This window comes from Macaca thibetana, chromosome 3 (assembly GCF_024542745.1).
Source record: "Macaca thibetana thibetana isolate TM-01 chromosome 3, ASM2454274v1, whole genome shotgun sequence".
Classification (NCBI taxonomy): domain Eukaryota; kingdom Metazoa; phylum Chordata; class Mammalia; order Primates; family Cercopithecidae; genus Macaca; species Macaca thibetana.
In genome coordinates this window covers 164,579,110-164,599,804 of record NC_065580.1, presented here as the reverse complement: position 1 = coordinate 164,599,804, position 20,695 = coordinate 164,579,110, and the positions used below count along the sequence as shown (strand labels likewise).

General features: G+C 47.1%; 1 protein-coding gene across 1 annotated transcript in view; it reads right to left on the bottom strand.

Moving 5' to 3' along the window:
- Positions 1 to 1,475: 1,475 nt before the first annotated feature.
- The window catches only part of URB1 (URB1 ribosome biogenesis homolog), a 78,164-nt gene continuing 58,944 nt past the window's right edge, over positions 1,476 to 20,695 (bottom strand). The window contains exons 31-39 of the mRNA XM_050786038.1: positions 12,720 to 12,880; positions 11,986 to 12,097; positions 9,908 to 10,014; positions 9,232 to 9,375; positions 7,968 to 8,077; positions 6,662 to 6,859; positions 5,106 to 5,347; positions 3,860 to 4,459; positions 1,476 to 2,536 (exon numbers count right to left, since the gene is read on the bottom strand). Of these exons, the coding sequence (XP_050641995.1) occupies positions 2,355 to 2,536; positions 3,860 to 4,459; positions 5,106 to 5,347; positions 6,662 to 6,859; positions 7,968 to 8,077; positions 9,232 to 9,375; positions 9,908 to 10,014; positions 11,986 to 12,097; positions 12,720 to 12,880 (1,856 nt within the window). The 3' untranslated portion in view covers positions 1,476 to 2,354. The remainder of the gene's footprint in view (positions 2,537 to 3,859; positions 4,460 to 5,105; positions 5,348 to 6,661; positions 6,860 to 7,967; positions 8,078 to 9,231; positions 9,376 to 9,907; positions 10,015 to 11,985; positions 12,098 to 12,719; positions 12,881 to 20,695) is intronic.

The window sequence follows — 20,695 nt, the reverse complement described above, 5'->3', positions numbered from 1 at the left end:
GGTGAAGACCATGTACCATCTATTCTCCATGGGATGAGATTCCCTTCCTCCACGCTAAGTGACTGGAAAATACATGGACAAGGTCAGGGCAGTGGATTGAGAAGGGAGAACAAAGACAAGCAGGACTGATGAGCTCCAGAGATGCAGAAAAGAAGGTGAGGTGCTGAAAATGTGTCCTCACTTGACTGAGCTGAACTTGGCTTTGGAGCACTTGTCGCCACCTGACATAGCATGTATTTGACTTGCTGGGCCCTAAGAACCTGGGAGGCAGCTAGGCCTGGAGCCGGGGATGAAGCTGTGGAAATCCATCCCACCTGCTCGATGCCCCTCCCCACGCCCCCAGAGGCATGGGGTTCAGGGATATTCCCCAGACCAGTGTCCTTCCAGCCAATGCCCTCTGCATGAACGAGCAGAGGTGCCTATAACCAAAGGAATCCCCATCGACAGGCCTCTGAGAGGGGGATAAAGATTAAAGGGAACCAGGAAGAGAATGTTCTGCTGGAGCAGTGCTTGCCTGAGTCCAACTTGGATCTAAACATCGGATTTCAACTTCAGGACAGTCTCAAATAACAGCGTTGTAAGGTTTATTTGGGTAGGAAAGGGGGACAAGTGAGGTAACTGATCCTTGCTTTGTAGACAATGCAAGACAATTATTTGTGGTGAAGGGACTGTATGCCAACAAGTGTTACTCATGCTTTAGTTAAAACTTTAAGTCACCTAAAACAAACAATTCTAAAGAACACTGGTAGAAAATAGGGGCCGGGCACGGTGGCTCAAGCCTGTAATCCTAGCACTTTGGGAGGCCAAGACGGGTGGATCATGAGGTCAGGAGATCAAGACCATCCTGGCTAACATGGTGAAACCCCGTCTCTACTAAAAAATACAAAAAAAACAAAAACTACAAAAACCCAAAAAACTAGCCAGGTGCAGTGGTGGGCGCCTGTAGTCCCAGCTACTCGGGAGGCTGAGGCAGGAGAATGGTGTAAACCCGGGAGGCGGAGCTTGCAGTGAGCTGAGATCCGGCCACTGCACTCCAGCCTGGGTGACAGAGCGAGACTCCGTCTCAAAAAAAATAAAAAAGAAGAAGAAAATAAAAGTGTAAATGTTTCAGACAAAACCAAGGCATTGTCAGCGTGATGTACGTTATATGGCAAATAAAACAGACACGTCCTAGGCCACAGAGCAGACCCCAAGAATGCAGGAGAGTTTTAAAGGAACAGACAGAAATTTTAACTGCGAAAACCATGAAATTTCATGACTGTCAGCTACAACAGCAACGAATATATGACCATTAATAGTAAAGTTCTGACCTTTAAAATAAATGCAGGCCTACGTGGAACAAAACTAGCCTCTTTAACAATGAAAGGAAAACACAAAAACCTTACAAAAATAGACATTTATTAACAAGCATTTATAAAATTCAAAATCCCCTCTTTGAAGTATAACTTTAAAAATTACAGGCTGTCTTCTCAAAGCAGAGGTCAAATCACTTTTACACTTTAAGGATTCAGTGCAACATCTTTTATTTAATAAAATAATTAACAAACATTGGCAGAAATTAACATTCAAAAAGTCATACTAAACTTTGTTATGACTTTTTATAGAAAAATAAACTTTATTTTATTTATTTTTTTGAGATGGAGTCTTGCTCTGTCGCCTAGGTTGGAGTGCAGTGGCACAATCTCAGCTCACTGCAGCCTCCACCTCCCAGTTTCAAGCGATTCCCCTGCCTTAGCCTCCCGAGTAGCTGGAATTTCAGGCGTGCACCACCACGTTCAGCTAATTTTTGTATTTTTAGTAGAGATGGGGTTTCACCATGTTGGGAAGGCTGGCCTTGAACTCCTGACCTCAGGTTATCCACCTGCCTTGGCCTCCCAAAGTGCTGGGATTAGAGGCATGAGCCACCTCACCCAGCTGAAAAATAAAATTTAAACATATCTCTTCGTTTTTATAAAAAAAAACCTGATACCTTTTGACATTTCAGCTTTAACACACATGAATCTCTTCTGCATTCAGAAGTGCCTCAAACTTGAGCTATTTCCTGTGACGAGCTCCAAGCCCCTAGAGAGGAAGGGGCTGGCCTGGCCTGACGAGGCAATGGATGGGCCTCATGGCCTGGAAGTCCCCACATTCCCTGCAACTCTGATGCAGGGCACACACAGGCCCGAGTTTATCATTTACTGGCCTGTTCAATCAAGTCCTCTCGACTTTTCTTGTCAGAGAACTGAGTCAATGTACTGAACTTGTTGTTTCCCACGCCTTCTCCAGAAACCCTTGACTCAACCAAACTTCTAGAAGCCGGTGCTGTGCTTGAGGCTCCGGTCATCAGGGCGCAAGGCGCTGGCCGGCAGAAGTCAAGCATCTGAGGCTGCACTGGCGACATCCTTGCAGAGCACCACGATGGCCTCCTCTTCACTGCTCGGAGCATCATCTGCGGCCTCACACACCATCCGGATGTGGGTTAAGAGGGTGTCAGGCCGCTGGGCCCCCAGCCAGATGTCCTTTATGTAGAGAGACACCAGGAATGCTGCGGAGGCTGAACAAGAGCAGGGGATAGGCCGTCAGGATGCACACCTGCTCAGCTCGAAAACAGGTCATCCTGCCCACAACGCAATGGCTTTGCCAAGTGCCCAAATAAACCGTGCCACAGGCCTGTGCAACCCAAGGTGAGCTGACGGATACAACTCCTCATTCTGCCTTTGCTTAACTTTTGTGTTAATCTTTTTTACTACAAAGTTTTTTCTTTCTTTCTTTCTTTTTTTTTTAAGAAAAAGACAGGGTCTCATTCTGTCACCCAGACTGGAATGCAGTAGCATGATCTCAGCTCACTGCAACCTCGACGGCCTGGGCTCAAGTGATCCTCCCACCTCAGCCTCCAGAGTAGCTGGGACTACAGGCATGTGCCACCACGCCCAGCTAATTTTTGTAGAGACAGAGTTTCACTATGTTGGCCAGGCTGGTCTCAAGCGGTCTCCCCACCTCAGCCTCCCAAAGTGCTAGGATTATAGGTGTGAGCCACTGTGCCTGGCAAAAATTTCTTTCTTCTGACGAATATGTGTGGATCCCCTCAAAAAGCTGTTACAAGACAAGTCTCAGTCTGGTTCTGACCGTCCATGCCAAGAATGAGACAAGTTTGAGAAGAACCTCCCAGAATCATTTCCTACCATTTCCTCAGTGGCACGGGTAAGGAGGAAGAGAAAGCTTTGCAGGCAAAAAGGCCCAACTCCCCAACTGCGGCCAGACCAGAGGGTGAGGTCGCCCCTGCTACCAGGTGAGTCCACCCGCTAGGCTGCTGGCCCCTCCCTCCCCTGCACCCCCACATTCCTCCGTGAAAGGACAGCCCTCTGGGTTACCACACGCACCTCCCTGGAGCTCTAACGGCCCCCCGGAGCCTGTGCTACTCACTCTTTCACACTGCTAGGCTCCTACCTAGTGACTGCCAAGTACACAGACTGCACATGGGCACATTTGTACGCGTGTGAAGCTATATGTGCACACACACGTACACACGCAGCTGGCCACGTGTGAGACAGAACTCGTCACATGGCTAATGGTCGGAAACCGACTGCCCCGCGGGGTGAAGGGATGCCAAGGTTCTGCGATGCCATCTCTGCACCGTAAACATAACCAGCACCAAAGGTTTCCCCTGCAAGCGAAGACAAACTTCCTTCCCTTCACATTCATTGCCCAGTGGCAAGTTCTCTACAACCACAGAACCGTAAGAGGCCACCTAAACAGGCACAATAGCCAGCTGAGGAAGTCGGCAGAAACCTAAGCGTTGCAAGCACAGAAGTCACTCCTGCCCCAGACCCACTTCTGCATCCATTTCTTCAGCCTCCAACGAAAAAACCAGCCTTACCTCGTGTGGCTTCGTCCTTCTCACTCAGAGAAGACAGGCAGAGAGCTTCCATGGCCGGGTGGAAGGGGCTCCCTGCCCGGCCCTGGGCGGCCACCAGCTGCAGCATGACCAGATTGAACAGGCAGGCCACCTCCTGCGCAGGCCCCGCCAGCCCCTCGGCCCCACAGAGCCGGCTATACAGCTTGAATATGCTGCTCCTCACGGCACCGTCCTTAAGGAGGTCAGCCACGACCACAGGGTGTGGCAAAATGTGGCTCTTAAGCCAGCCAACCAGTCCTGCAGCCTCTGCCCTGCTGAGCGGGTGCTCGGCCACCGACCGCAGCACCCAACTGACTGCCAGGGAAGCGGCGGCATACACGGGGCCTGGTGCATTGCTCTCGGGGCTGGCTGAGTCCACAGGCTCCTGAGTGGGGTCAGGAACAGGGATCACTGGTCCCCAGTAGGTCAAGATGGACCTCAGGAGGCCCTTGCATGTCTCCAAGGTAGATGCCATCAGCTCAGGGTCGGCCATCTCCTCTGCCTCCCCAAGCCTCCTCTTTCGGCCCCGTGGGCCTTTGGCTCGGGCTGGCATGACAGGCTTGTTTTTATCCTTGAGCATTTCTGTGAAATGCACAAAGAGAAGGTAGTGAGACGGGGGTCCCTCCTGCCCACACAGATCCAGATGTGGGGAGGTGTCAATGGGGGACACGCAGGGCGGCTTGCATGTCCTGAGCACCTGGCCCTGCTCCCACGTCAGGAGCCTGGTGAGTGCTCGATGTTTCACTATGCCTGTCATCACTGTTGTCATAACCAACTCATTAATCCTCACACCGTGAGGCAGGCGCCATTACTGTCCTCTTTAAACACAGGGAATCAGGGCAGCATCAGAGCTTCAGTCCAGGAGGTCTGGTTCCAGTCTTTTCCTTAACCCTGCACTACAGGATGAGGTGGCAGCAAGTAGCTCATAGCCACCCCCAGCCTCTTTACAAGTGGGCACCCTGACACTAACGTAGGTGAAGTGACTTCTCCAAAGACAGACAGCTAGTCAGCAGCTGGGCTGAAACTCAAAGGCTGCCCAGCTCCCCCTCCAGGGCTCCAAGATGGATGTGTCCCATCTCTGAGCCTCATTAGCTTTGGAAATGTGGCTGAGAGGCAGAGAGAGAGGGAGGGAGAGAGAGAGAGGGAGGGAGAGAGAGAGGGAGAGGGAGAGAGAGGGAGAGAGAGAGGTGTTGGCTACTCTGGGCCAGTCCTGGGTCCTGACACTTACTCATGAGCTCCCGGGCTTGGCCCTTCTCAATGGCTGCTCTCAGGTCTTCCTGGAGCTTGAGGTCTCTTTCAATGAGGCTCCACTTGTGCAAGAGGACAAGGACGTCCTTGGTGGAAAGCACTGTCTCATTTACAGTGAATCTGTTCATGTCCTTGAAGGCCTGTATGACGGTGGCCCGGTATCTCAGCACAGACTCAAGTGTCCCGAAGAAGTTGGTCAGCTGGATGGGGGCCAAGGTGGGCCTGTTTGGGAGCCAATGTTACAGACTGAGCAAAGGCTGCCTCCCCAGCCTGGCAGGCAGCACTGCGGCAGCCTGACGACATCACACACCCAGAGATACACACAGTTCCTCCAGGAACCAGCTTTTCCTGCACAGCAGACATCTAGCATGGGCCCCCAGGATGCAGAAAAGAAAAAAGTGAGCCACTCCAGCAAGGCACAAAGGGGACCTGGAGTATGATCTGCACCCCAGAGGCACAGAAGCTTCCAGAAACCCTGGCTAAACAGGGTGGCCAAACACACAGCTTGAGTTTGGCCACCTCAAACAGCCAGGGTGCCAAGAGCCTGCGAGGGCTCCACTCTGGGCCTGCCCATTTCCCTTGCCTCGCTGACCACCAGTCTGAAGTGAGAAAAACTCAGGGAGGCCCTGGGACAGCGTCATCACCCACGGCCAAAACCTGACTGATGGCCACCAGGAGGAAACAGATCTCCCCGAACTCCAAAAGAGTTAAATCCTGTAACATTGCTTCCACACAATTGTAAACGTAAAACCAGTATTTTAAATAGCAATTGGTTCTTAGACACCAGCATGTCTTCCGACAATCCCTACATAGGAAACGTTGACTATCCAGCATGGACTTAACAATTTAGTTTTAAACAGTACAAAACAAAAGGCCTTGTTCTTTATCAAGACATTTTTCCTTCTGAGACTACAATCCTCTTGCTATCAACCTTCTGGTTCCGGTTAGCATCACTTGGCTCCCAAATCAGAAATAATGAGTGCACACTGTGTATTTTCTGTAACGTGGTAGATTCGGAGGGAAATTTAGCTCTTCCGAGGAAACCAAAAGCATGACTCCAAGGGATCGGGTGAAAATACTGAAACATTCAAGAGAATTCATGGACAATGAGTCTTCACAGGCTAATGAAGGCAGAGGCAACTTTGGGAACACCCTGTCTTATGTTAGAGTCACAGAAAATACTTTCTTTCTATGAAACATCACTTGATTCTAGTGTTTGAATTACAGTATCAAGGTAGATGGCTCGCCGGCTAAAAATGACCTCAAACGCATATTCGGCTTTGAAAAGTATGTTAAGTTCTCGAGGCCTTGACAAGAAGCCTTATAAAGTTGAAGGGGAAAGAAAGAGCTAATGAAATAGATGTTCTGACACTACCTACACCTGACACTGGTACTCTGCCCCAATCCATAGCAGGTCACGGCCCAGCGTTCCCCTGGTACAGCCAGAGTCATGACCGAGACATGGTGTCCACAGGTGGCAGACCAACACAGCATCCAAGAGGCCAGGAAGGCCTCCCTGGCGGGGGCAGGACTCACCTCAGGTGCTTCATAAGCACGACAAGAACATAAAGGAACTCGTTGACCAGGTGCAAGGCCAGCCGCTTGGCGGGCTCCCGGGAACCAGGCTGGCAAGGGTGCTGGCTCTCCCACTCCACTGCCTTATCCCCCAGGTTGGTCACCCAAAGTGTGTGGAGCAAGGAGATCACATTAGACAGCAGCGGAGTCTCCAGAAACCTAAAACCAAGCACAGCAGCCTTCAATCTGCCACATCTTGTCCTTTCAGCAGGATCAGACGATCCCCCTCCATAATCCTATCTGCTCATCCCCCTAGATAAGCATAGTCTCCAAGTAAAAACAGGGTGCTTGCTATACAAACGCAGCTTCCACACAGGACAAGGTGCCCCTTCCTAACAGAAGACTGCCCTAAGTCCCTCCAAAAATTCAGCAGCCACTGGGGCACACTAATAAAAACTGTCCGGTTCATGATAACAACTCAGTTTCTAAAACAAGCCATTATTAGCCAGGAACATTAGCTAATTATGCCTTTTATAAAGCTGAAACAGTATTGAAGTTGATGTCCAAATACACATTCTAATTTTGGATATTAATTTCTTCCCCACACCCCCTTTTTTTTGTTGTTTGCAGATATACTTGGATATATTACTTTCTTTTAGAGAAATTTCAGGAAATACTTAAAAAAATGCACAAAAGGGCCTGCATTCTCCCAGGCTTATTATAGTAGTTAGTTCTTTGTAAGACAGAGCCCTCCCGCCAAGTGCTGTCTGCTGTGACAGGGTCTTCATCTTTTCAGTCTCAAACAGCAGGAGAATCAGGAATCACAATAAATCATCAAGTTCAGACCCTTGGTGCTGTTCCTCCAATGCGGGCTCGTCACTGAGGACAGACCCCGCACTGACAGCAGAGCCCTGTAAGCTGTTAGACCGGCCCTCCTGCAACAGACGGCTGCAGCTGCTAAAGCCTTAGCGAACAGGACACTACTTCAGAGCACAGAAGGCTGCTGGGACACCAGGGGAGGAGCCTGACCTGAGCAGAACAGAGCCTGACAGGCTGGCAGAGACTCTGCCAGATGTGAACAGCAGCTGGTGCCTGCTGTCCCATGGCAGACAAGAGACACTCAAGGAAAGGCTGTGAATGGAGGAAAGGCACTTTGGCACTGCCAGGAGCTGGACTGCCAGGCATATGGTAGCATTGGAGGACACTGCATTTCAGAGAGCATGGATTTTACTGGACATTTCCAACCAATAGAGCTGGCAGCAGACACCATTGTTTCTGTTCCTTTCCTTCCCACCTGACGCGCACCTCGCATGCAAAAGGTACTTACTTGCTTTCAAGGATGTGTAAAATCCATGTTAAAAGGCTATAGTCTCGTATGATTTCATAGGCAGATCTGGCAACCTGGGCAGCATTCTGTAGAATTTCCAGAATCCAATTCTGAAAACCCCAAACAAGAAGTTACTCTTCAGTGAGAAAACCCAATTTACTTGATTAAAGAAACCGTTTTAAAAATGTAATGGTATGGTGCTATTACAGGTGGCGGCTGCAAATGAAGCCTGCTGTGCTAAGTCTGTCAGAGTGGTGGCCGTGTACGAACGTGCCCTTCCCCACAAGTGACAGCCAGAAGACACAGACTTCCACAGCAATCTCTGGGCCCGGGGGATCCCACTTCCATTAATCCATCATCTGGAGCCCACCCACAAGCAAAGCTGCACCACAGAAGCCAATGGCCCAGACGCGCAGCCGCCGGCACAGGGACTATGTGAGGCCCGCCTCCAGGCCAGCCACTGGCCTCCAGCCACGAGCCATGCGACCCCGTGTTTACCACCTGGAAGGGAGGACATAAAAATGGGACTGTCCCCTGACATGTTCGTGGGGTGCTTCAGAATTCTCACATGCCACAAAAAACAAAAAGTTACCATACTCAAATTCAGTTTAATCAAATGGGCTTCTTCATCTTGACTTACTCTATTTACCCACATTTTACATATGAGAAACGAAAGCTGACTATGCTAGAAATTAATCAAAATACTAAAGGCTTTTCCTATTTCCTTCTACCACCTACCTGTAATATCTAGAAGGCACACACACCAGCTCTTGGTTCCTGACTGGTTAGGTGAGGCTGTCTGTTTCAACCTGACTCTTGCTTTCTAAATGAGTTCTAATGGCCCCCAACTTCTGTAGTAGGTGAAATCCTGGTGATTCCAAAGCACCTCAGTCACTGACAGGGGGTTTCTAGACTTTCTGGCCACTCCGAAGGCTCACGATTAGTGATCAGTACGCCCCACTGATGGCCTTTGTATATGCCAAGGGCCATTGGCATATACAGTAGGAGGGCCACAGTAAAGAATATGCAGAGGACACACGACACTGGGGGGTCACAACAGTGCAGCCTCGAGTGAATCCATCTGCTCTGCATGCAGGGAGCGGGACAGGCGCTGTCAATGTCTCACTTCCCCTAACTGAGAGCCAGGTTTAGGTCGGTCGTGTCCAGGCTGGGAACTGAATTCATACGGACTTGACTTCCAAACAAAACCTTAAGAAGCAGCACAGACCTCTCGCTTTCAAATAGGCTTGCGGAACCCATGTACCTGTGCCGCCTCGTCACACAGTGGGCTGTAGAAGAAGGACAGGATGATGTGGAAGATGCCACGGCGGGCACACAGCTCATAGCACTGCTTGTCACGGATCCCCTGCCGCAGAAGGCCAAACACCCACTCCTGCTCCGATTTTTGCTATAACCCAGGCACACAAAAAACCGTTGTTAAGTAAGTGAAAGTCCTTTCATCTGACAACTGTTCAAACACTACTATTTTTAAGTGGCGGCAAAGGTTGTAACACAGCAGCCCTGACCTCCATGTCTTATAATGAAAAATCCCTGATCTCATCTTTGATTCTATTTCTTCAGGTCAAAAATGGAGGATCGAGTCAAGTTTAAATACTGAAGTCAGATAGGTATTCTATGAAAGAATATTTAATATGAATATCTAAAAAAAGAATTTAATATTTAACCCAGTGATTCACCAGAAAATACGAGAATGTCGTAAAGCTCAGGACTCTGAAGCAGTTTTGAAGGTGTGGGGTACCATGTAGAAGTGAGGCCACAGCACAGAGGCATTCCGAAGTGCAGGCCTGCATGGTCACTGCCTGCACAATCGTGTGGGCTGTGCAGCACACAGTATCCATGGGGAAAACGGCAGTAGACAATGGCGGCTGCATAATCAATTCAGGGGCCTGTGGAAGGCCATGCGGACTGTGGAAGCATACCTCCAAGTCGGAGCTGTAGAAGAACTGGTAGAAACCTGGCACTTTGTCCATGTTCAAGTACTCGTGCGACAGCAGGAAGTTGCTGACCTTCAGATACATGTGCTCCTCTGAGAACACAGGCAGACGGTCAGTCACGGCAGGCCCCAGCAGGACGCCCCCTGGTCTGGCAGCTCTCAGAGGCCGGCGTTCTGGGTATCAGACATAAATCCCCTCCCAGGAACTTTTGTATCCTGACCTAGAGGACTGGCTCTCGAGAATGAGAACCCAATTCGACACCTCAGCTCCATACTGCACACAGGCTTGCTCTCCTGGCTCAGAAACCACTGCTGGACGTTGAGTCCTTCAGGGACCTCGCCACCTCCCCCTCCCCAGCTCCCGTCCTATAGCACAGGCTCAAACCAGCAGGTGGGAAGGCTGGGACTTGGTCACACATCCCACAGATCAGGGCTGACACCACACCAACCTGCTGCACCTGCCTCTAGCTTCTCACTGAAGGGAACCGTCACAGCAGGGGAGGCTCAGACACTGCTGAGTGCCTCTGGAATGCAACAAGGCAGAGGCAACAGACACCCTAGCTCCTGCCATCTCCTATCCTTGGATCACCAATGAGTCTACCCCATGACCAAGCTGCCATGCACACGCCCCACCCCGACATGAGCACCAGTGTGGGACAGAGCCACACCCAGGACCAAAACCGTCATGGTCTCTGCCAATTATTTTCCTCCCCTTCCAAATCTCCAAGGCAAGTAAACCCATGGAATAAAATGAAATGGGAGCAGATGAAAATCAGATCTGAATTCTAATAGCAACTTGACTGTGAACGAACTGTGGGGCCTTGACAAGCTATCTACCCTCGGGAGCCTCAGTTATGAGTGTGGGGGATGGGGTGGAAACAGTGAGTGGGCTGTTCCCTCATCTGAAATAGAACCATGTTATACTAAAAGCACCCTGTGGTCCCTGATGGTACCAACTTTCTATGATTCTTCTCTCCATAACCAAAACCAGTCTTAGAATGAGCTCACTTCTAGTCACAGTATCTCAGCAGTGGTAGCCCCATTCCTGTAACAAAAAGGAGCCTTGTTCTAACAACGTGGGTTATACCTGCACAGTACTCATACACCAAAAGCTTTGTAGCCAAGGACCCGTAAGCCTAAGCATGAATCGATGATTAATAATGACGGTGATGGTGACGGCAGCTATCACCGATGGGTTTTGACTGTGCCAGGCACTTACATGTGTGTGAGTGTGTGTGATCTAGGCCAGGTGTGGTGGCTCACACCTGTAATCCCAGCACTTTGGGAGGCTGAAGCAGGAGGATCGCTTGAGCCCAGGAGTTGAGACCAGCCTGGGCAACATAATGAAACTGTTTCTACAAAAAAATCAACCAGGCGTGGTGGCATTTGCTATAGTCCCAGCTACTCCGAGAGGCCGAGGTGAGAGATTCCCTGAGCCTGGGAGGCTGAGGCTGCAGTGAGCCGAGATCATGTCACTGTACTCCAGCCTGGGTGACAGAGCCAGACGGTGTCTCCAAAAAAGCACCGAAAAAAGCACCAAAAAACAAAAGAAGTGCGTGATCCTCATCACCCTCACAGCAATGCTAGAGGCAGTGGGTCCTATCATCACCCCATCTTAGAGGAAGAAACGGGCATGGGGAAGTCCGGGACAGTCTGGCTATGTCCACGCTTTTAGCCCCGGGTTCCAATCCCTATGATGTGATCGGCCCACATTTGAACTTCAGTTTGACTTGCTCTCGCTACAGTTTTCTATAGCTACAAGCAAATAGGAATATGCAATCTTTCCCTCCATTATAAATGCTGTTCTGCACTTCGCTTTGTCATCTCATTTTTTCTGGATTTCACCCCACAGGGGTCCATGACGAACTTCCTCACAGCCCTCGTCTATTTACTGTCCAGAGCTGATGGGGACTTCGGGGACTCCTCATCTTCCACGACCATGAGCACGGAGTGGCCTTGAACACAGATGTGTGACCCACTACACCTGTGGTACTAACCCCTAGAAGTGGACTTGCTCAGCCTCAGCTTTCCAGTTTCCCCTCAACCTAATTATGTCAGTGGTACCTGGTTTCAAAATCTGCAGGGCTGCTTTGGCAATGAAGAGAGCCAAGGTAAAAGTGAGTCTCATGTCCTGAGTTCGAATCCCATTCCGGACTACATCCAACAGGTAAAGTAGCTTGAAAACAGAACAGAAAAGGAAAACGTAAGATGAGCGTGTTCAGAACTATGGTCAGTCTTCTCTGGTGCAGCCGAACCGGGGCTCGGCAGGGTGTGCCTGCTCCTCATATCCCAGGGGCCACCAAAGACTAAGCTCACAGGAGCAGACACAACTCGCCAGCATCTCCGGAACGCTGTTCGTTTTTATTTTAGGAGTCAGTCATGTGCACAACAGCAGAGAGAAGTCTGGCACCATGCCCCGAAAAGCTAATCTGCTCTTGTTCCTCCAGCACCACGGGGTACAGGTTTCTGAGGTTCAGTGTGTCGTGGATAATAGCTACCTTAACCACTGAGTTTAGACCAAAGAAATACTCCGTAGAATTCAAATCATTTTGTCTACACACAACACAAGAAAGCCTGTACGGAGACACTTTTCTCAGCCTCCACAGGGGGTTGTGGATCAAAGGCAACCTCCGGCATCACCTCCTAAGGGAACAGACTTCTGCTCTTCAGCAGAGCCCTCCCGGCAACACGCCACCTCCGTGCTCCTTAGTAAATCCTTCCACCAAACTGGGCGGACAGCCCGCTCTCTAAAGCCCGCAGCCCACCCCCACAGTGGGATGTACACTCTTCCTACTTACCTGGGACTGCTCATGGAACCGTGCCCCCTCCAAGTGTGAGTAGTAGGCCGCCAGGACATGGTAGGCTACGGCTCGCATCTGCGGGTCATAGCTGCTGAGGGCTGTGACAGTTAGGCCCAGAGCATTTGAATCCAAAAATTTTCGACAATCCACCACAAACTCTACAGGAAATAAGATACAGCATGAAACACACACACATTATTATTGTTAACCTGGAGAATGAAATTTCCTCTTGCGTCTTACCAATAGCTACCTGCGCCAAGCACAAGGAATGCAAGTCTCTCTCCAACTCCTCCTAACTTCTGCTGAAGTTAGACAAACACAAACTCTTCCTTCATGTGGCAATAATGACCATACCTTCAGTTTTTAAAACGCTCATACATCCCAACCAGGATAATTTCATTACTTCTCATAAACACCCAATGAGTCAGGATACTGGAGGTGACACTGAGACCCACTGCGGAGACCCCAGCATGCCAGCGGCCTGGGGAACACAACTGGGAATCAGCAGAGAAAATCAGTCCCCAGCTTCCACCTTGCTCAGCCTTCCACTGCGGGCGTCTGTCTACAAGCATCACCGAGGAAAGCACGTATGGCAGTGAAAGCAGGAAAAGGCAGCTGATGCCAACCAGCCTGACGAAGGACTCACTCATACTCACTCTGCAACCCTAGCTCTTCCTTCAAACGAACAACACAAATCTCACAGAAAAGTGGCTCACCAAGCTTAATCAAAAGCTACGGTCCAGAGAGCCTGTTGGCTGGTATCCATTTGCCATTTGTGAGGCCTAGAGAAGCTGACAATCGCTACAGGAGTGGAGAAGACTCAAAGAGAGAGGGAGAAGGTCAGACACATGAGGGGATGTGCCTTACCACAACCTAGAGGGCTCTCCACGAATCAAACTGAGGACACCTCACCACTCCTTAATAAAAGCCCAGGCTATTTTACAAGATAAATACTATCAAGAAGAACCTTAGAATAGGGATTCATGATTAATGATTAAACTGATCTTGATAATTACCCACAATGATGTTCTCGAGATAGAGTGACCAGTGGCCTAATTGGGAATCAAACACAAGCCAACTGAAATGACTACTCCAAATGAGTAATCATGGAATATACTATCAATAAGAGATAGTTCACTGATGACATTTTTAAAAGTTACAGAAAGATTAAGCATGTTAAGCAGGGACACAGAAGATACAAAAACCTAAAACCAAGCTTCTAGAGATGAAAATGAAAATATCCGAGCTGAAAAACACATTGGATGGTGATATGGTTTGGATCTGTGCCCCTACCCAAATCTCATGTCGAATTATAAACCCCCGTGTCGGAGGCAGGGACCCTGGTGGGAGGTGACTGGATCTCCGGGCAGATTTTCCCTTGCTGTTCTCATCATAGCGAGCGAGTTCTCACGAGAGCCGGTTGTTTAGAAGTGTGTGGCACTGCCCCACTTCCTCCTGCTCTGGCATGTAAGATGTGCCTGCTTTCCCTTTGCCTTCCACAATAATTAAAAGTTTCCTGAGGCCTCCCCAGCCATGCTTCCTGTATAGACTATGAAACCACGAGCCAATTAAACCTCTTTTCTTTAATCAATTGTCCAGTCTCAGGTTCTTTATACCTGTGCAAGAACGGACCAATACAGATGGGATTATCAGTGATTAGACACTAGACCAAAAAGGATTAGTGAACTTAAGACAGCAACAGAAACTATCCAAGTTGGAACACAGAGAGAAAAAAAATGAACAGAACATCAGTGTCCTGTAGGTATGTGTAATTGGGGTCCCTGAAAAAAATCTGAAGAAATAATGGCCAAAACTTTTCTAAATCTGACCAAAAAAAAAAAAAAAAAAAACCAAACAAAAAAAAAACTATAAACCTAGAAAGCCAAGAAACTCAATAACATAAAACATTAAGAATATCATGCAAGCATTATTACAAAAAGAAAATCACACCAAAGCACATCATGATCAAATTGTTTGACACCAGTGATTTTAAAAAAATCTTAAGAACAGCCACATGACATACAGAAGAATGAAGATAAGAATGGCAGATTTCTTGTCAGAAATAACCCAATTCAGGGGCCGGGCACAGTGGCTCACGTCTGTGATCCCAGCACTTTGGGAGGCTGAGGCGGGTGGATCACGAGGTCAGGAGATTGAGACCATGCTGGCTAACATGGTGAAACCCTGTCTCTACTAAAAAAGACAAAAAATTAGCTGGGCATGGTGGCGGGCGCCTGTAGTCCCAGCTACTCGGGAGGCTGAGGCAGGAGAATGGTGTGAACCCGGGAGGCGGAGCTTGCAGTGAGCCCAGATCGCGCCACTTTACTCCAGCCTGGGTGACAGAGCAAGACTCCGTCTCAAAAAAAAAAAAAAAAAAACCAATTCAGAAACCAGAGGAGCAACTTCTTTAAATACGAAAAAACTGTCAATCTTGAATTTTATACCCCATCAAAATCTTTCAAAAGTTAAGACTTTTTTCAGACACAAAAAAGCTAAAATAATTGGTCACCAGTAGACTTGAACTATAAGAATTCTTAAAGGCAGTATTTTAAGAAGAAGAAAAACAATACCAGATAGAAATCTAGATCTACACAAAGGAATGGTAGCAATATGGCAAATATCAAATATTTACATTTCTTCTAAAAATAATGACAATTTGAAGTAAAAACAATATATTGTATGGTTTATAGCATACTGAAGTGTAATGCATGATAAGAATAGCAGAAAAGCCAGAAGGGAGGAAATGGATCTATACTGTTACAAGGTTCTTATACTGTACATGCAGTGGTATCATCTCACTTGAAGATAAACTGTAATAGATTGAAGATGTGTACTATAAACCCTAAAGCAACCAGTAAAAATAGGCATGCATGCACTCATACACATACAAAAGTTGCAGCTAAAAGTCAACAAAAGACATTTAGAGTCAGATCAACAATCACATTAAATATAAATGATGTATACACTCCAATTAAAACGCAGAGATGGTCAGATTAGATAAAAAGCAGAACCTAGGTACATGCTGCCTTCAAGAAACCCATTTGCAATATCAAGACATAGACTAAAAGTGAAAAGATGAAAAGAGCATAGTCAGATGACTCTTGGGCATAGCAGTTTAGGAACAAAATTTTCTAATTCTCTTATTTCTACTTTTTTAAAGAGAAGAGTCTCCTTTGTCGCCCAGGCTGGAGTGCAGTGGCACAATCTTGCTCACTGCAACCTCTGCCTTATGGGTGCAAGCGATTCTTGTGTCTCAGCCTCCTGCATAGCTAGGACTACAGGCATGTGCCACCACGCCCAGCTAATTTTCATATTTTTAGTAGAGATGGGGTTTCACCATGTTGGCCAGGCTGGTCTCAAACGCCTGGCCTCAAGTTATCAGCCTGCCTTGGCCTCCCAAAGTGCTGGGATTACAGGCATGAGTCACCATGCCCATCCTAATTTTCTTATTTCTCACAAGTGACTGTTTCTGATAAGAGGGGAAAAGAAATCCAAAAGCTTTAAAAGCACCAAACTAGATAAAATTATATTGTTTTACAAAAGATGGGAGAAATGTATTTAAGAGACACCTACATAAGTACATAACAAATATAGGTAAATGGACTACATTTGGGAAAGAGAACAGTCTAAACATTTAGTTTATACTCACTAAAAGCAGCTAATACTCAGCTGGCTGGGATATTTTTAGTAATCACTGACATTCTAAGACAAATGGATTTTCCACGTGTCCATGAGGAAAAGTCAGTTTCTTGTTTTGTGCTCATCTCTGCTAGTCTATGAAAATCTTGGCTTTGTAACACTTATGGAAAAGAGCTGCCCTCAGAATGTTGAAAACATAATAGGCTATTTAAAAATATTTATAAATGCCATTCTCTTTGTTTCAAGAACCTCATGAATAGCAACTTGGCCTTAACAGACCTTCAGATCAAAATGGCTTAACCAGGACAAGTTATCAAGGATTAAAACTAAAACTGCCCCAAAACTTGGTGTAATGGCTCACCCAGCAACTTGGGAGGCTGAGGTGGGAGGATTACTTGGGGCCAGGAGTTCCCCTGGCAACACAGAGAGATACAGTCTCTACCAAAAAAAAAAAAAATTAGCTAGGCATGATGGTGCACATTTGCAGTCCTAGCTACTCAGGAGGCTGAGGCAGGAGGACAGCTAGAAAGGAGTTTGGGTATACAGTGAGCCATGATTGTGCCACTGCACTCCAACCTAGGTGACAGAGTGACACCCCGACTCTTAAAACAATGTGCCCCAGTTTTAGTGGGCTTCAGTAGCAGTGTAACTGTGCTGTTGGAGCATCAGAAATCTTCCTTACACCTCTTTTTTCCATAATATCCCCCAGAGGCACCCCACTGGGCTAGACTCATCACAGTGAGAAGAGTCAGAGGAACCCGTGCGCTCTGGTCGTCTGGTGATGAGGCTCAGAGAATTGCAAACGGGGCTTCCTGCTCTGGCTGCCTTGTGGCATGTGTGAATTATGAGCTGTAGATTTCAGCCCAGTTCTGTTGAGGACAAGAGTTCACTGTGGAAAAAGCATTTGTCACTGCCATTGCTAACAGCCTTGGTTGGCCCTGTTTCTTGGCCAAGGACTCAGAGAAGGAAAGCAATAAGGTTAAGAAAACAGGTTCCCACTTCCAGCAAAAGGCTGAAAACGGAGCAGTGAGACTGTAATTACTCTCAAGACTGGCAGCCACATATAAAAATTAATTGTATGATCAATTTAGGATTATAGTTAGTTTAGCAATACCTGGACCAGGTGCCACCGCAGGAAGTAAAAACATACTGTTCAGAACTTCTGCTACACTCTGGGTAGCTGAATCGCACCAATATAACATGGGATAAATGCAGCTTGGCAGAAAAGATTGCATCATGTGTATCGCCATTTACATTAAGATCAAATACAGGATGCTGGCCCCTTCTAGGGAGGGAGGGGCTTGAGGAGCTGCTTACTGTTCTATGCCCTGATCTGGCTGGTGGTGTCACTACCACTGACTTTTCTACATGTCACACTTCAACTATTTCAGTGCCAGGAATCTGCCTCTTCCAACGAATGGGTATGCTTCCCTTCAGCAATCAATGAAATCTGTTTAAAAACCAGGCCTCCATTTTTTGTTCAGGATGACAAGATGCCCAGAGCAACATCTAATAAACGTACTTTTCGGGCAGTGGTTTTTTGTTTCTGTTTTTGGTATATCCATTTCCCTCTCCACCTCTATACCTTTTGAAACGTTCTACTTTGATATGAATTTTTTGTGTAAATTTTTGGCTATTGCAATTCCTTTCCAAGATTGGGACAGACAAGTTCTGCAATTTTTTTACCTATATTAAACCAATAAAACTTAAAATAGATGTATTTGGAAATTTAACATAAGGCAACTGGTACCTGGTACATTTTCCTAATTTGAAAGACCATTTACTAGTGACAGCTCTTCAAAAAAGTCCTCCCAGACCAAGGGGGGGTGGGGAGGAAGTACACTACTCAAGATTTCATGAAAATTAACATTCTGATTTTGCTATTAAACATTTTCCAAGCCTTTTTCTCCTGAAAGCTCTATTGTGAGACAGAGGACAGACTAAATGATTTGTCATAATTCACTAAAGTTAAAATGTCTAGTAGTCTTGCATTTTTTTAGAGTACGGAAACTTTATTTCCATGTTTGATGAGTAACAGACTTAGCCAGCGCCACTGAGGCACAGGGGAAATCAGAAGAGCTTCCTGGCCACAGAATAGGAGATCTGCTGCAGTTAGCCTGCTGCTTAAAATCGCCATCAGGGCAATTAAGATATCCGTTTGCTATTACCGTAATCTGACATTTGTATGAAATGCCTTCTGCTCTCTTGCAAACAAAATCTAGCTTCAGCAACAAACCACAGTGCTCACCAAGGGGAGCTAGAGCCAACACAAAGGCCTATTGATGGGAAGATCTCTATGAAATCCCAGCCTCTTTGATCTTTTTAAAAGGGATACAAAGGGCACCGATAGAGGATTGGTAAATCTATTCAGAAGTAGGAGCATTTGTACAGAAAAGAAAATTTCAAGTTTAAAAAGGAGGAAAACAGGATGAATAGTAGAACACGGTCTCCCCAGTGCACCTAAATCTCCCCAGTTGTGAAGTCTGGGAGTCCATTCAGGGATCGTGCGAACCAGCACAGAAGCAAAATGCGTGCCTCGAAGCCCCCAGCACACCCCACTGGGAGCTCAAGCTGGACCTAGGAAAACATGAGGAACTGCAACAGTTCTCCCTCTAGAATGAGGAAACTATGGCCAGAGGTAGGGCAGGAAGCGGATTTTCCCTGTACACCCTTCAGCACCTGCTGAATTTCAAACTGTGAATCTATTACCTAATGTTAAAAATTAATGAACTTAGACTTCCCAATTCTGGCAAGATAGACACGCTTTTTCCTATTTTTCTTATCAAGCAGAACGAAAAATACTGAGCGTCATTTGTAGAACAAATATAAGATGATTCTGGAAGGTAGAAAGAAAGCAGACCAGACAGAGACCTTGAGACCCAAAGAACAAGGTAGTGCATTCCGGGGTTGTCTTCTTGCCTCATCTCTCCTAGACTTAGAGCTCAAGTCAGCAACCTGGAAACGTCGACAGGCTCTCTTACACACAAAGGCCACAACAAAAGTCTGTTCTAACAAAAAAAAAAGAAAAAGAAAAAAGGCTGCCTAACAAAGCAGAAAACTTTGAGACAATAATGGCGATACTTCAGCCAAACACTTTACTGTGCCCCACTCCCAGGCACATCAGCAAAGGTGGAGCCTAGACTCCCAGCCCTGCCAGGCTGGAAGGAGGAGCCCCAGATCCCCTGCTGGGGTGGCATCAGAGAAGGCCAAGGAGAGAGGCAGGATGTTCCTCTCTTGGGCAGTGACAGTACACTCCTCCTGACCCCACTGGGGTGTCAGAGGAAGCCGAGCAGAGAGCAAGGACATTCAGCATGCCCAGCAGTGACTCGGTGGCCCCGACTTCTACTCGTCCCCACCAGGAAAGACCTGCGGAGGCCCAGTGAGCAGCTGAGACCCCCATCTGTCACAAGCGGGACAGATGGACTTTTCAACACACGGAGGCTGTAACAACTGACAACAACAGGTGAAGCAGTACGAATCGGGACCCAGACCTCACACCTCACAGAAAAACGAGCTCAAAACAGATCACGGGCTTAAACGTAAAGAGTAAAACTAGAAACGTTTAGATAGAAATATAAGAAAAATTTATCAGGATCTAGGGGTAGACAGAGTTCTTAGATGCCAAGAACATGATCCATAAAAGGAAAAACTGACCAACTGGACTTCATCAAAATTAAAAGCTTTTGCTCTGTGAAAGAGCCTGTTAAGAGGATTAAAAGATAAGCTACGGATTGTTAGATATTTGCAAACCACAAATCCTTTCAAGGACTAGTATCTAGAATATATAAACAACACTCAAAACTCAATAGTCAAAAAAAGAAAGACAAAAAAAAAAAAAAAAAAATCCCCAAATGCAATAGTTAAAAAAACAAAAAACAAAACATCCCATTAGAAAATGGGCAAAAGGCCTGAACAGACATTTCACCAAAGAGGATATGTAGACAGCAAATAAGCCACAGGATGTTCAACATCATTAGCCATTAGAAAAATGCAAATTCAAGCCACAATGAGCTATCCTGCACACTGTCAGAATGCCCCCAACCAACAGACCTGACCAGCCTGGGAAGATCAATCTCAGTGTTTCTCAATGTGTGTTACATGTACGTGTTTCTTTCTCTCTCCACAACCCATTCCACCCACAAGAACTCCCGCTCTGAGGCTACTAGACACAAAACATAATTTCCAAAATGTATTTAAGCCAAGAAAAAGGCAACCTCAGCAGGCTGACTCATTTTCAGGAATAAAATCTCTCATTTCTGTTGGTATTTGACCAGTAACTAATGAAAATGCTCATCATTAGGAATTAGGGAAACATCAAAGATAATTGGACATTC